At 34.4% G+C, this 17,518-nt stretch overlaps 1 protein-coding gene across 1 annotated transcript in view; it reads left to right on the top strand.

Annotated features, from left to right (window-relative positions):
- The window catches only part of USH2A (usherin), a 783,103-nt gene that overhangs the window by 433,300 nt on the left and 332,285 nt on the right, over positions 1 to 17,518 (top strand). The window contains exon 36 of the mRNA XM_082362477.1: positions 4,172 to 4,334. Coding sequence (XP_082218603.1) covers positions 4,172 to 4,334 — 163 coding nt within the window. The remainder of the gene's footprint in view (positions 1 to 4,171; positions 4,335 to 17,518) is intronic.

Genomic DNA, 17,518 nt, shown 5'->3' with positions numbered 1-17,518 from the left:
ACATAACATTTGACTCTTGTGCATATTTCTTGATTGATTAGATTTAGCTTCTTTTAAGGGACATGCTCATTCATTTTAGATATTTTTTGGCAGTCTTTCCTAATGGCCTATCATTTTAATGCATTTTGTCTTCATTGAAGAGTGTATTCTATAAATATTACCTTGAAAAACAGCTCGACCATTTAATTTTTTGCTTCCTTATTTTTGCTCACACCTCCCGTTTCGCTTCAGAGATTGGTTGCTTTCCAAGCTGCTGACATCATCTATCAGTGGAGCTGAGCTGTAGTCTTTATTGCCATTAAGTATTTTATAGCCTGGACCCCTCTGATGGTTACTTACTCTTAAAAGCAGGAATGGCAATAGGCCAGCCTTTCTTCTCCATTCAAAAAAGAAAAAGAAACAAAAGAACACGTCCTATGAGCTTGAAACTGAGACTTTTTCAAAAATATAAAGTGCAAATTGTGGTCCTGGCTACTAAACTGGGTCCCACTCTGTCTCCTGATGTTCTGGTAACTTTAAACAAGGGGGACATGGTTATCAATCTATGTCTTGTACAGATAGTAGGCGATGTTGACCTGAAGGAATCAAATTCCACAATGCCTGATGGGAAGGAGGAAACCGAATTGGATTGTAAAACCCTACTCTCCCACGGCCTCACACATCCTAGACTCAGTTCCGAATTAAAGCACAGAGTTATTTTCTCCTTTTGGTCTTTTTCTTTATCCTGTGCTCAGTATACAAACACTTTTCCAAATCAATGATCCATCTCTAATTAGTGGGATTGAACAACAATGTCTTTATTTAGAACAAGTCAACTCTATATTGCCAAGAAGTTAAAACCCATGGTCTTCAATTGATTTCTGAAATATTTTTTTACCAATTACAATACATGTTATGCACTTAAGAGATTACATATTTGAGTATTCTAGATAGCTCTGGATATCTATCACAATCATGAAAGATATTACAGATTCAACTCTTTTTGTTGATGATGATTTTTTTGAATGTGTCCTTGATTTAAGAAATCTAGGAATCAATCTTAAAAGCCAGAATTATCATTAAATCATAATATGATGTTCAACAAAATCCAGCCAAATTGTGTGTATATATATCAGTTAAGGGTATTCTTTATCTGAAGCCCAATGTTATAGCAAATATTTCATTGAAACAAAAAAATTTATGATCTCTATTTTTAAATCTTTTGCTGGAAGAAATCAAAGAATTAATTTTCCAGAGTCAATTTTTTTTTCTTCACCTAACAACATTCCTTAATGGTAACTCTTGGTTTTTAGAAAGACAAGCCTGTTTGTTTCACCACTTACATATTTAATATTATTGTTTTTCATGCACATAGGGAAATACCATTCAATGTTTCCTATGACAAATATGCTCTATAGTCTTGAATGTGGTCTGGTTCACCCTCAAAATTTTCCAGGTTGCTCATATAATAAACCAAAACAAAAAAAAAAAGGACAAATTCGATAAAATAGAATATTTTTAAAATAAAAATACTTACATAAATTCCATATTCTTACCACCTTAATGTAGCATTAGTACAATATTTTTTGTGCCCTTAGACTAGCCAGGTTTATTCCCTGTTATTCGTGATTCAGAAGAAATTGCTCTGTACTATCTGAAAAAAAAAAAAAAAGAGATTTCTGTGTGTTTTGTTCAGTTCTTGTCCATTTACACAATGTATTTGGATTTTAAAGAAATTCCAATGTAAAAAACAATTTACAGTGCCTTTGATCTTAATTTTTTAAGATGCTAATGTGCACTGTCAAATTAAATCCAGTAATTGAGGTTTCATAAATGTTTGAAATAATGAAAAAAAATGAACAGAAAATGCAGCACCAGAAGAACTATTTAAATGCTTTCCTTTTTTTCAATTATATTATTGAATTGCAATTAGAAACCCTTCACATTTTGTGTTTCTATAATAATATGCAATAAATTTGTCCATAGGAAAATCACTTTGCTTTTGTTTGTTTGTTTTTCTCTTATCCACTGTTAGATAACACTGGTAGACTCTAAGACAGGGAATTTTATGACTGTATCTGGCCTTGGAACATTCATTAGATTCAATTCTCCAAGGACCCTCTTAAGGATGAAGTGTGAAACTATAGGTCACTGCTGCATGATATGGTTAAAAAGATGCCTTGGTTTCTTGGTGATGGCATGCTTATACAGATAAACACACCCAGACACACATGTACACATGCTCATATTTTCACAGCCATTTTTTAAATAAAGAAACAAATAAATTTTGTTATTTAAGACATCTAAACCTTAATGGCAATAAATGTTATGGTCAAGAAAATCCCATGTGGGAAATCTATCCTATACCTGCTATTTTTCCCCCATGCCTCCTTGGAAAACATGCTTTATTCTATGAAACCTTAGATTTCTCAACTATTACAAAAGGAAAATAATGCCTACTTTACAAGGGGTTGCTGTGAAAATTTAAATGAAATATTTATACAAAGTTTTCTGGTACATGGTAAGAGTTGTATTAAGGATAACAATTTTATTGAAATGTTTGTTTTCATTGCATATTTCTTCTCAAATATTTTTTTTTTCTGTGTCAAGGGAGTTTCCCAGGTGAAAGCCAAGTCAACCTTCTAGAATGCCTTTTCCTTAGCATTTTTTAAGGCAAGATTGATAAACAAAATGGTAATTAAAAAAAAAAAAAACAAGTCAGAGCAAAATAGTACAACTGCCAAATTTAATATAGTGTAAAAGCACTGAAGTATTTATCCATATACATAAGGAAATTTTAAAATTCTATTTATTTCAAATTAACCAGATATTTGAGAATAATAATATAATTATCTGGATTTTCCCTTAATTCTTCAACTTTTTGAGTCTCCTTTTATTTGGAACCCTTTAAAATCATTTTCTATACAATAATTTGAACTACATACATAGATATAAACCAATTGCATTTGTTATGAAATATTTAAATGACGAATTGATATTTTTCTAGTCAAGTTTCTTTATCATTTTTTGTACATAGCTATTAGACTAAAAAAATGACTAGGAGTTATAGATCTAAAGAACCCCATAGCCTTTCTCAGATGAAAATAAAACATGTCGTGACCTCATACTTATTAAAAATTAACACACTGTCTTTTCCACATTTATTTTCATAATTGGGAAAGTGTATTCATCCAAACAAATGAAGGCTACATAATTGAGAAAATTTGCCTGACTAAGGATTTCATGTTTGGTCACCTTCCTGTGAGGCGTGAGCCTGTATTTTAAGAATAAGGTCAAAATTACCAACCTATTCAGTAAATCTGAAAAGGCCAAACATTTATGAGGGATGCTTATGAGTTTGTGGTGATTAGTTAACAAATTTAAGCCAGTTATTAAAAGATGCTAAAATATCCTGAACCCCTTTCTACTTTCTTTCCAACTTCATCTTCCTCTGTTCTCTTAGTTATTTTACTTATTTAGCTATTAAAATCTTTCTGGCCCCTGTGCAGTGAAGGCTTATATTTATTTCAGATTCCTTCTCTTCAAATAAGTCATTTTTTGTTCTTTTCTGCATACATTCATTACTACTATATTAATGAAATTTCAGCTTTTTGTGATTTTACTTTAGGGATAGAGTCACTCAGGTACATTTATCTCTTGATGTCTGGCATGGTGCCATTTGCACATACCTGGTAGCAACACAACTCAGTGAACTCTGTGTGTGTGTGTGTGTGTGTGTGTGTGTGTGTGTGTCTGTGTCTGTGTGTATGAGTCAAGATGCTTGGTGTGGCCTTTGACAAAGTCCAACAGTCTATCACTGCAGTCAGGAGCTTATGAACACAGACCTTACTCATTTCTTCCATTTTGCAATCACATAAAAATTGTTTTTAAGCCATCCTAGAAGTAGTCTATGGATATGCACAGCCATAGGCACAATTGCAGTGGGAGCTGATCCACATATTCTGGAAATCACAAACTGCCTTGGTCAGGAGCTCAAATTCTAAGCTTTAACAGCAGGAGGAAGAAAACATGAGGTATGCTTTGATCCTGCTGACAAAATGAGGTATTCATACAAGATGCGACTGTCAAAATAGTTTACTTCACAGCAAAGAGATTGTTTGAAATAGTATGCTCAAAGTGAAGCATGTACTTATTTTATTTGCAAACAAAAATAATATTTTTATACTCACAGGTGGAAAATCGAACTCTAGAAGCTCCTCCTGAAGGAACAGTAAATGTGTTTGTCAAAACAGAAGGATCCCAAAAGGCCCATGTGAGATGGGAAGCACCTTTTCACCCTAATGGACAATTAAAGTACTCAGTCCTTTTTACTGGCGCTTTCTATGCTGACCAAGGTAACTTGTTTGTCATTTTCAAACTTTCATAACATTAGAAAACAATGTATTTTCTTTTGAATTTTTTCTTTTAGCCACAGATTTTAATTTCTTTATCTTTCCTAAAAATAACCTATATTGACGAACCAGTTCAGCCATGATCATTTTGGGGTCCCCAGCGCAGCTGTAAAAGCTTCAAGTGATTAGTTGCAAGAAGGGTAAACTCTCCACACCCACACCTGATCTACTCAGCTCCGGGGAGGTGGGCAGCAGCACTCCGTGTTTTAACAAACCCTTTAGGTGGCTCTGAAGGTCACTCAACTTCGAGAAAGATTGGCCTAGTATAGATTCTATATTCTTTTCCCCTTGCTTAATAAATGGTGAAAACCTAAACGATTATTCCTGCAAAGAGTTGAGTTTTAATTTTGCAGTCCATCTTCAGCAAACTCTTTTTGTGTGATCATTTTAGCATTTCTAAAGTAAATTAGGAATGCTGGTGTGTGTTCCAATTGATTAACTGGACATGGGTTACACTGCATAGGCTTCCTTGAAAGTATTATCAGAAACGATCTGATTCAATAAGTTAAGTTAGGGCTGGTTAGGTAGGATGCTTATGTGAAGCAACCCTCACCATAGAAAAAAATGCAGTTTTATATTTTACTGGAAAGCTAATTTTTGTTTTATTCAGTGTTTACTTTTATCATTTCCACGAGTGGCCTATTTTTAAAGGAGGTGTCTTCAACATTTCTTGTTCCATTAGTAGCAAATATGCAATAACGTTGATATGGTCACATATACTATTAACAGTAAAATGATTTTCCTTAGACTTTAAAACTTTAAAATGTTTCTTTTTTTAAAATTTGTATTTTATATTGTGGTATCGTTGATTAACAATGTTGTGTTAGTTTCAGGTGTACAACAAAGTGATTCAGTTATACATATCCATGTATCTATTCTTTTTCAAATTCTTTTCCCATTTAGGTTATTACAGAATACTGAGTAGAGTTCCCTGTGCTGTACAGTAGGTCCTTGTTGATTATCTGTTTTAAATATAGTAGTGCGAATATGTCAATCCCAAATTCCCAATTTATCCCTCCCCGCGCCCCACCTTTCTGATCCTGCATCATCTACAGCTATTTGTAGGACTTAATAGCATTCTCAAAGTGGAAAGCAGGTGAGGAAGGAGGAAAACAGACTTTTCTGAATTTGAGGAGGGCATTCTTATTTGTGTTCTGTGTTGGTACAGCGAGTTGAGTGCATGTCAGTGTCTGAGTTGATCCCCTCAAAGATTGGTGTGTCCCTCTTTTATGCAATCGGGGCTTTGATATATTCTGCTGTGAAACACTTGTAAGATTATGAGGTGAAGGAGTAATGATCGATTTGAAAAAAAAGCAGCAACATTTAGGCCGGACCCGTGACAGCCCAGCTATTTCCGCCAAGGCAGCTGGGTGAATAATGTAAGAGCCATATTCCCCCTTGTGTTTAATCTTGCATTGTTTTTGCAGAGAAAATTTCTGCTTGCCTTCTAAGTCATGTCATCTTCGGTTGTCATCCCGTCTCTCAAACCATCAAAACGGTATTAAATGTTGCAAAGCTGCGCAGCAAGAGAACTTTCAAAAGTCAGAACCCATTTGCAGAGCAGCCCTTGTAGAAAATGTATTCTGTTCTCGGCAGAATTTTCCTTCAGTTCTTTCCACTGAGAAGTTTACTGATTTCTCCCAGTGGAATCTGCTGGAATTTATCGGTTCATGGTTGGCAGTCACAGATTAAGGTAAATGTCGATCCGTAATGACCCTCTACATGTTAGTATTGCAGTAAAGCTGGGCTTTTATGTCAAAGATATCGGAGAGGGAGCTATTACACATGACAGGGGTGATCAAGGGACTCCAGACCAAGGCAAGCATTATTAAATATTGACTAGTTCTGTGATTTATGTCGAGCTGGAGGGAAAAAGTGACTTTTTAACCATTATATATTCTTCAGCAACGAAAACCAGCCATTTATCTCCTGCTGGTAATAAAGAACAGAGTGCCTGCATATTTTAGTGGAGGGAAAACCTGGTCTTACAAATGAGATGAACTCCTTCATGATAACGTTTCAGTTTGTTAATTGCCAAAAGCAAAACAGACAAATTGGAAGCAATTACAAGATTTGACTTCAAGAGTTTTGCGGTGTGCGTTCAACTCTAGGGTTGAAAGGGGGTGAGGTTGGAAGCCAAAGGATCATCTCAGGATGGGCCCCAGGAAATTCCTTTCATAGGTTCACTGTCACTGGAACTCTGATGTCCAGTGTTAAGTAAAAGGCTTTCAAATATTGTCTTGTCCGGACACCCATCAACAGCTCGGTGACCTGTACACTGAGGGTAGGGAGATCTGCATGGCCCTACAAGAAATGAATTAAACATTAATTCATCAAACTTATTTAAAATATCATCTGTTCACAAGATTTATACAAAGCTTATTGAATTGTCTAGCGGCTAATTGGTTATTTCCTTGACATAATGAACAACTATATTTCATCCTTTTCTGTGATGGCTGCTGAAGAGGTGGTGGTTAGAATGTATAAGACAGGAAAATTCAGCCGTAGGAAGCAAGCCTAGTTTAGGGATAAATATGCCTGCAGCCAGGTCACTGCTCTGTAGGGCAGGGTATTGAGCTGTCTCTATAGGTCGCTCCTGCTGGACCCCATCGTACATGTCAATTTAGATCCTAGACTACATACTTTACAAAGTCAACATTAGATTTTGTAACAACAAATGAGGCAGCACAAATCAAAGTGTGTTTCCTTAAGAGGTATTTACTTGTGACCAGATATTATATTCTCATGAATCAATATTTAAAAGACAGGAAAACAATAAGCAGTTAAAAGTGCCAAAACTTTTCTGTAGTCTCAAAGGAAACCAAAGTCCTCCATTTCTTATATCCTTCTAGAAATATTTTATGGATTTACAAGCAAATATATGTATTTCCCCCTTTTCAAATGTATCTCCCACGCATACATTTTACACAAATGATACCAAATTGTACACGCTGTGTACCAAAAAAATGTACTTTTTTTTCACCACCACAATTGTAGACACCTCGTCACATGAGTAACCAGAGAAATTCCTCAGTGTTTATACACCTTCATAGTATTCAGTTGTATAGATTATGCCATCACTGGTTTCACCAGTCTGCTATTGATGGGCATTTAAGTTATTTCCAATCTTTTGCTGTTTCAAAGAATGCCTTAATGGATAAAGATATAGGTATGCCTTTTCACACTTTGGCAGCATGTTAGTCTGATAAATTGCTTGCAATAATTTTTGGAACTTTGTAAGATATTGCCAACCTTCAGCCCACAGAGGCCATACAATCTGTGCTCTCGTGGGAGTGTTATAGTGTGCCTGTGTGTCTACAGCCCTGTCATCTGAGCACGTGGCAAATTGATTATATTAAAAATGATGGCAGATAGGATCTTGAGTATGCATTTCTCTTATTAGGAGTTAGTTGCAACTTATTTTCATATGTTTAAAATCGGTTTGTATTTCTTTCTCTGTGAATTCTCTGTTTGTGTCATTTGCCCATATTTTAAACAAACTTAAGGAACTCTTAAGTATTAACAAAATCTGTTATGTGAGTAGCAATTTTTTTCCCTTTCCTCAATGTTTTTTTTTTTCTAGCACTTTAATGCTTTTTAAACATACATTTATATTCAATCAATTCAGAATTTATACAAATAAGTAATCTATGAATCAAACCTTTTTTCCTAGAAAATATTTCACATCTCAAACCATTTATTAAATAAACCAGATTCTTTCCCACTGGTTTGAGTTGCTGTCTTTAAAAAGTCTTAAATTTCCGCATTTATTTATAAATATATCTGGACAGAGCTTTAACTTAATTTACATTATTATGGTAATTTAATTATTAAAGCTCTAGAATATTTTTTAATTCCTAATTAATGAGGGCTAATCTACCTCATTGTTTTTATTATATAGAATTTACCTACCTATTTTCCTTATTTATTTTCTTTCAAGCAATATTGGTAATTTGCTACTTCCCCCCAGAAGTCCCAATGCTATTTATATAAGGATGGGATTGAATTTATAAGTTAACTTAGGTAGAATTAATATCTCTGTGATATTGAGCTTCTCTAATCAATAATATGATTATTATTATTTCTATCTGTCTTCTCTGTCTCTCACAAGAGCTTAAAGTTTTCTTCATATAGATCTGTACAGTTTTGTTTAGTTTATTCATTGATATTTTATAAATATAAACAATTTTATGTAATTGTAAAGTATATATATTATATCTGTTAATAATTAAGTAACTTAAAAGAGCTAATTTTTGAATAACACATATAGTCCACTCTCAGATACCTGTCTTCAGAAAGCCATACTTTCACACTTCTATATCTATTGGATGATCTAACCACAATAAGCATCTCTGGCTTTTTTGATACTAGGATTTGTTGTAATTTTCTCAAAAGCACAGACATTTTACCAGGTAGAACATGATAACCTGATTAATTAGACTGTCAACTAGTTTTTAGTAAACCAGATCTGAGGTGTATAAAATGGCACCAAAGATTGGACCTGAAGGGTCTCTGCACCCATAGAATTGGCAAGCAAATAGAGAAGATAAGACAGGCAAACGTAGCAGGGTCATTCTCAAGTGTGTGAGGCTAGAAAGAAACCAGGTATTGGTGTGACATGTGGACCAGAGCTAACTGGGGGAAGATTTTGGAAACTGTGGCCCTTACTCTTTGCTTCAGTGATGGGTTAGAATAACCTGAGCGTGAAAACACACAGAGGGAATGACAGAGTGAGCACAAACAAATGTGAATGGCAAAAATTAACAGATTGCCCAACCCACAGTGGGATATATGAGAACATATTTTCTGCTTTTTCTTAATGTCTACCATAAAAGTAAGGATGAACACTTCCTTCTGTGGGATTCTGCCTGACTTGAAGCATCCATGTAATTATGAGGAACATATGACACAAATTAGCTTTTTCTTGTGTCTGAAAATGCCACTTACTGACCTGGAATAAATGCTGTGCTCTGTGGCTCTCCAAAGCCTTCCACTCACCTTGCACAGGTGAATGGCCAGCTCCCTGGGATCAGTTTACAGCATTGCCAAGATTCTTTTCTCTTCACATATATGAATTAACTAACACATTTAATGGTAAGTAATAGGTTTATAAAACTTCCTTATGAAACATATTTAGTGTGTGGGTTTTTTAAATAAACGCAATGTGTAAATTTAGGAATTAAAAACTAAAATAACTGACAGCATAGTAGTAAAAAATATGGCTTATGTGAAACTGGTTTTAAAATTATAAATCTTTTATCTAACTGGTAGGTGAAAGTAATATGTGATGAGAATTTATGGTTGTATAATTCTTTTATAAGGTTTCAAAAATATTTTCAACTCAGAGTATTATGAAACCATCTAACTGTCAAGAAGGAATGTAGAGAATAATATTATTAAGAGAAAAAGAAAATCTTCTGAGGTCCTATCGAATATTTTCACAAATGCCAGGCTCTTTACTACTAAACCAGATTCTTTAGATGCTTTACACAGATCCTCTTCTTAGTAGACAAGACCATGTCCTGCTTTACTGCAGAGTCCTATGCGAATAGTTTGAGTCTTCATTTTGCTTCCTTTTGAATGAATTGGGAAGTGATCTTCCTTGCTGGATAACCTGACAGATTGTTTTGTGTCTGAGTTTCTTAGGTAAAGCACCAGGGTGTGCTAATTGCCAAGTCCTTTGTGCACTGTTAACTCTCACCTGCTCTGAAAAATTGGATTGCAGCTTAGTTTTCATCTTTAAATGCCTCTTTCTCTTAATCCCCTATTTTGTGTTATGGCACAGAATAAAGATGTTCATTTGAGAAAGAGAGAATGTGGATTACTGAGAAAAGAAAGACAAGAAAATGATCCTTCAGCATTTGCAAAGGGAAATATCATTTTAGTTTTACTAAAAAGCAATTTAATAAATTCATCATGGCAAAATTGAGTCATTTTATAGAAACCTGAAAATTCTTTTTCCTGAACATAGAAAGATGAAAGGAATAGATTTTAGGAGGGTTTTTTCCCAGTGTGGATACCTTCAACCAGGAATGAATCTTTAAAAAGGAAAAGTGAAAGGAAAGGAGAGGGAAGGGAAGGAAAAGGGAAAAAGAAAGGAAGGAAGGAAGGGAGGGAGGGAAGAAGGGGAGAGCAAATCATCAAATTAGCATTAATCAGATGCTCTCTTTGCTTGTAAGAATAGGTGGGCCTGAAAAAGAATTTGATTAATTTTGAAGACTATTTTTAAAAAGGGAAATGTAAATTTGGAAAAAAATATCATATATACATATATATATATGTATGTATATATACACACACATAATAGTTGTTAATTCTGGGTGGTTGTATTAAGAATGGTTTACCTTCCCATTTTTCCTGTTTTAAATACAGTTTTTAAATCTTCTACAAGAAATACATATTATTTTTTGCAATAAATTTTTAAACAGAGCTGGTGAAAGCAGACAATTCCAAAGCAGAGTTATTTGGAGTAATCACAGCTGGTTCCGCTTAGAAGGACTAGATCTGAGGGCTGAGTCAGAAGCCCTAAGGTCGAAGCCTACCGAAGGATGAAAGGGCATCTTCGTGTAAATTTCAGTGATTATCCAGGAAAACTCTTTGGGTGGCATGTATAATGTTAAATTTTCCTTCTCATGTTTTGCCTGCGTTTCTCTCTTTAGCAGTAGTTGCCAGTGGTCATCAAACAAGCAAAAACCCTGAGGGTACTGCAAAACAAAGACGGAAACTACTACCTAGGATTGGTCAGAGAAGCAAATGAGACTATGTAGGACTCAGTTGTTAAAGAGAGTCTTAGGGAAAGAATGAGAAGTGGAAGATTCTGGTTGTTGAAGTTAGAGGATAGGGAACAGGGGCGAGAAATTTTCCCTACAGGGGTAACATCTGGAAGGGGAGCGGGGCGGTTTAAAGAGGGAAGAGGATTTTTCTATGTAGGAAAGACAGAGGAGCGTAAATGTGATGGCCTTCCTCTTTCCCCGTTCTCTGAGTATCAACTGTTCCTCATTTGATTAAGTAGCCTAAGTATCTCATTCCAATGTCAGCATCAAGTGTTTGCTCCTTGGCACACATGCTCATCTAGAAACAAAAGAAAATAAAGGAAAACCGAAACTGCACAAGTGAATTAAGTACTGCTGGGTTTCAACTAGACGAATGCATATTTTTAACTACCTTAAAATACCAACACCCGGAATAGGCTTACCATCTCCAGGAGCTGCCGGTCACCAGAAATAGTGCTTTAGACTGTCAGTAGATTCAAGCACTATTAATCTCTAAAAAAAAAAAAAAAATCTCAAAAAACCACAAAAAAGCAGTCCATCTTTCAAGGTTATCTGGAGAAATTCAGAGACCTTTGCACACAATCTGATTCTCTGGATGCCTTTCCTCTCAGAATAAACTGTGTTTTAGAAAAAGTACAAGGGAAAAAAAAAAAAGGATAGAGAAGCATTTGTTTTTTTGGGGAGGTAAAGAAAATAATTATACATGGGAACCTTTTAGATTTTCAAGGGGTCTGCAGGAAGGCTAATGCTGTTAGGAAAGGGACAGCTTTGTTTTATAGTCCCTGATGTATGCTTTTCAATGTGGTGGAAAGTGTGCACTTTCAGGGCTGCGCTCGCACGCAATGCAGTGTAATCTGACACGCTTCCCTCTGGGAAAAGCCGCCAGTGGGGGAATTGTTGCAGTGATGCAGTACAGCTTGTAACTTGGAATCCCATCGGAGAACTTTGTAGTTGCTTGTCAGTCAGTAAGAAGATAAAAGAGGCAGCTTCTTTTCAAGCAATTTGAATTCATTTCTCCGTAATGAGTTAGACGGTCAGGCAGCAGCAGTGAGCTCGCCCAAGATCTTACAAAGTGTATTTCAGGGTGAAAGAGACAGTGATGGAGAAAAGGGAGCGTGAAGTCTGCCTTGCAGACGAATCAGCGGAGTAACGTGGCTTGTCGCTGGTCCACTTCTTTTCAGGACCCCTTTGCTTGAATCCCCATATTTTTAAAAGGAAAGGTCAGAGAAAGTCCAGCTCTACCCCACCCAGTTTATTAAATAAAAACCCAATATATGAAAATTAAAACTCAGAATCTAAAGTAGCAGGCAATAGTATTTCATACACAAATACTCATCAAGCACAGACATTAAAAGGCATTATACTGTGGGTTGTTTTGGGGTTTTTCCCACATTATACAGTTATTCACCATACAATTTCTTTTAGAGACAGAGAAGAAATTAAATAAATGTCGTGTTAGGGAGTTCTTTTGGTTATAGACAATAATCCTGGACCTCTCTCCCTGACCATATCAGGTGTTTAAAATCAACACAAGAACTATCAGGAATGATGACTGTGGGAAAAGGTTATGTTCGAAGCAAGTATTAATTTGAAGAGCAATGAGAATATAGAGGGAATAGAGAAAATTACTTTCTCCCTATTTCTTTGGGAAGCAAATTTCTCTTCTGCAAAAAAGAAATTACCATTAATATACTTTTGCCTAAAGTTCCAACGCACTTCTAGGGGTATAAACTCACACAAAATAAGCACACAGGAAATGAAAACGTTTTACTTGGAATTAAAAAATCATTGCTGCATTGTTGGTGAAAATATGAATGGACACTAATAAGATATATGTCATTTCAAACATTGGGCGATAGAACATATACCCACTGAATATATTGACACCTCTGATTGTATATCATGTCATGGCCAATAAAACTATAGAAATGTATAATTAGGACACATTCTTCCATGAGAATGGAATTAAGCATTAATTTATCAAACTTACTTAAGAACTCATCTGTTCTCAGCACTCACACAGCCGCTTATTGAATTTGTGTCTTATATCTAATTGGCTATTTTCTTGACATAATGAACAAGTGTAGACTCTATGCTGTTGTGTCTTTTGCAGAGACAACGTAATGATGAAATGCAAATTCTAACCCTGGGCTGCACACAGAGTCAGGAGTGCAGCCCACAGAGGCAGGACAGAGCACTGGGTTTCTGTGTTCTGGTAGCTTAAGTTCATGCTTCAAATTCTGCAGGCCATCTTTGTGCCATTCTACCTCCTCATGAAAGTAGACTGTCAGATGAGGAATATCATCTGCAGATCACTCCCAAATGATTTACCTTTGTCTTTGGAAGACTTTTACATCACTTTTTAACAGATCACATTCCCCTTTTCAAAAGGGGAAGTATTTAAAACTCATTTTGAAAAACTCATACCATTTTCAAACTCATACCAGGGCAGACTTGGGGGTTTCTAGTACAGACATGGTAAGGTTCACAGGGGGACGCCAGCCATGGAGCAGATATGTAATAATTTGAATCGATAGTTGTATACCACAAATACACCTGTCAGGCGTTGGGTTTGGTATGCTTTGTCATGGCAAGGGCTCAATGTTTGCTGAATAAATAGCAATATTAGAGTCAGTCTGCAGATATTTCTTGACTGAAAGTAGAACCATTGTACTTAATTATCTGGATTTTGAATGAAGAGGCTTTCAATAGATGTGTCAGCTATGAATTAGTATTAGAGGGAAATGGAAGAGTGGGCTACATAGAGAAATAGGAAAAAATCTAGTCCTTTAGGGCCAGTGTTCTTCCCAACCTCTGCGACACAGTCCTGCAGCAGACAATTTCCTCCTCCGGTTCCAGAGCTGCTCCTGCGGGAGTCTAGGAATGGACCCCTTGGATGATGATAAGTCTTCACCATCATACAGAGTTACAGGGATCACAAACCTTATACTTTAGCCCCTTAGAAAGTACTGCTAGATGAATCTGATATCATAATGCCCTATACTAAGAACAGCCCATTGAGAACTAATATTTCCTAACTTTTTGTGAGAAGTTCTTATGATCAATGAGTTACTTCACTCAACTCAAAAAACAGAATCTAAGGTTGCTAGCAGACCATTTAAGAAAGCACAATGGTTTTATATAGTTTTCTGAGAATTTGGATTGTTTGTAAATAGGGTTGCGTGTATATCTTATTTTTTATATGGTCATATACCTTTGGGGAGATATCAGAAGAACCTTTACATCTGAGGAGTGGATATCTGAAATCATAAACTAAAATGTAGCTATTTCTTCATTTGTTCATTAATTTGTTCATGCCACAAACATGTATCGAGTTTTAATGGAGCAAGACAGAAATGATAATAGAGACTAGGGTTCTAGTGGTGAATTAAGGAGCATGGTCCTGCACCAAAGGGGCTTGTGGTTTACAACAGGAGATGGAAATTAACCCAATAATCACATAAAAATATAAAACTGCAAACTTTAAAACGCATCAAAGTAAACATATATATCACTAAGATTGCATAATAGGGACCCTAATATAAATTGGAGGATCAGAGAAGACCTTTTTAACAGATGACATTTAGGATAACATTTAGGCACTAATCCAGAGAAGAATACAGGAAAGAGGACTCCAGAGGGAGTGGCATTTGTGAAGGGTGTGAGAAGCATAAAATTTTGGTGTGACTGAGGAAACCAAGGAAGGCCAATATGTCTGGGACAGAGTGGATGAGGAAGAGAATGGCATAAGGTGAGACATAAAAGCTAGACAAGAGCTACTTTAGGAAGAATCCTGTAGGCTACTCAAGGATTTTGGCATGGAACTACAAGGATTGTCTATATTTTTCAGTTGCATAGCAGATGAATATTACTTAAATTTAATAACAGTAGGTATAGATTAGAACACTATTTTTCCTGAAATATTATTGTCAAAATGATATTAATTGTAAATGGGTAACATTTTTTCATCTGGCATCCAGTTATTTTCCTATGGAGATAAATATATGTGTATACAAATATGTACGTGTATATATAGTATATTTGAGATCCTACTAAAAACACATCTTATATCCTACTTTACTCATTTAACATTATATCATGAGTATTTCTCATATCACACAAAAAGCACTCATAAAATGCATTCTCAATGGGTACATAATATCAGTAGTATGGATATACCAAAATATATTAGCCATCCCATTATTACCATTTCATTATTTGGTATTATAATACCAAAACATATTAGGCATTCCATTATTGTTGGATGTTTAGATTTACTATTGTTACTATTAGAATATTTTTATTAACATATAACTCTGCATATATCATTAATATGTATTATTAAAATTTAAATTAAAGGTTGGAATATTTTTTAAGATTTGATATGCATTGGAAAAATGCTTTCAAGAGAAATCACATCAATTCACATCTCCTGACAGTATACAGATATGTTCATATTTCTGTAATTGTGTTAATTTGATAGATAAAAATGATAGTTTACTTTAATTTGCATTTCTTTTATTCTTATTGACATCAAATATTTTCCATAGGCCTATTATTATTATTTTTTTCTTATTTGTTCACACACTTTGCCAGAAGATTTTAGAGATTTAAAACTAGGTTTGATTTGTATGGCAGCTTAAAAATTATGAGTAATAATTATCAGTCATTACAGTGTCAAATATTTAACTTATCTTTTTGGTGTATTTATGAGGTTTAAGAAATAGTGTTTTCATTTTTTTATAATGAAACTTCTATTTATTTTTGTAAAAAACATTTTCTCTATCCAGAGTTGAAACATATGTGTTGCATTATTTTGCTAAATTTATCAGAGATTTAAATTCTTATGTATAACGGTGCTTATCTCTGGGCTATTTATTTGTTCTATTTATACCTCAGTTTCTCTTTGAATCAACACCATGACAGTTTGATTTCTATGCTTTCAACATGATAAATATTTAGAAAATATTTCCTATCTTTTAGGTAAAGTTCCCATCTTCTCCCTCCAGCTTATTACTCATTTTTGTTAAAAGGTCTTATTTCTTTATGTATATTCTTCCAACTCAACATTAAATTGATTTGAAAACAAAATGCCACTGATATTTTTAATGAATCTTCATCTTATAAATTAATTCATGAGGAATTTATACCTTCAAATATTTCTCATCCAGAAATGTGTTATGATTCCATTTATTTAGGCATTTTATATCTCACAGTAAAGTTTTGTTATTTTTTTCATAGAGACCTCATATTTCTTGTTAGGGTTATAGCCAGGTATTTTACTTTTGTGATTGTGATTGTGTTTGTTTATTTTGATTATAACATTTAAAAAATCATTATTGGTATCACATCTGTGTGATTTTCATCAATACTTTGTTTAAGCGTTTATAAATCTGAGTTAATTTTTCCAGCTCCATTAAGACAGAAAATACAGAGGTCCTTACACTTAAGGAACATTTCCATGAGTCTAGCCCACTCGGTTATGTGATATAACACACCAACAGTTAGGATGGATGCTTTTACTTGGAACAAAAAGAGCTCTGATTTAAGCTCTAATCACAAATATAACCCATGCAATAATATTATTTTAAGTAAACCACAGCAAAACTATCTGACTAATTTTTGTTTCCAAGAATTCATTTGAGATAATTAAAATAAGCTTATAAAGTAAATATAAAAGGTTTAAAATATTTGTATCCATTTGTGCTCATTGAGAAAATGAGTAATTCTCCTTCTTGGAATTTTTTTAAAGAAATTGTTAGATAGGTACACAAAAATACTTGCAAAATTATGTTCCTGACAGAGTTTTCTGTATAACAGAATTTGAAGGCTGTGTTCCTAAAAGTTCAACTATATGGATTGACTATATTGTGGTGAATTCATTAAAAAGATGATGCAGAAGTATATTTAGTGATAAGAAAATATACATTATTACAGGTACAAAACAATAAGCATTAGAAATTTCTATAAGCGTAAAATATAATATATTTCTATATCTGGGAAAAATATGAAAGGATACATACCAAAATACACCAAAATGTTAACACAATAACAATGATTAGCTTGAAATTTTAGATAATTTTAGCTTTTCTCTTCATAATGTCTGATAATAATCTTACAATTTACAATGAACAAGTATTTCTTTTCTGGACAAAGAAGGAGTAAATGAAGCCAAAAGAAACAAAAGAGGAAGAGAGTTTATAACATTTGTCCTCTTATAGCAAAAGTATTGGAAGGTTTTAGAAAACAACAGACTTTAAAATTCCAAATTCTCTCAAGAACTTAGGAACAAAAAGACTTGACTTCATTAAGTCTGGGGTGATAAAGACCTTAGGCCTCAGCTTCTTTCAGAAG

This window comes from Balaenoptera borealis (genome assembly GCF_965194805.1).
Source record: "Balaenoptera borealis genome assembly, chromosome: 1".
Taxonomy (NCBI): domain Eukaryota; kingdom Metazoa; phylum Chordata; class Mammalia; order Artiodactyla; family Balaenopteridae; genus Balaenoptera; species Balaenoptera borealis.
This window is presented reverse-complemented; position numbering and strand designations above follow the sequence as displayed.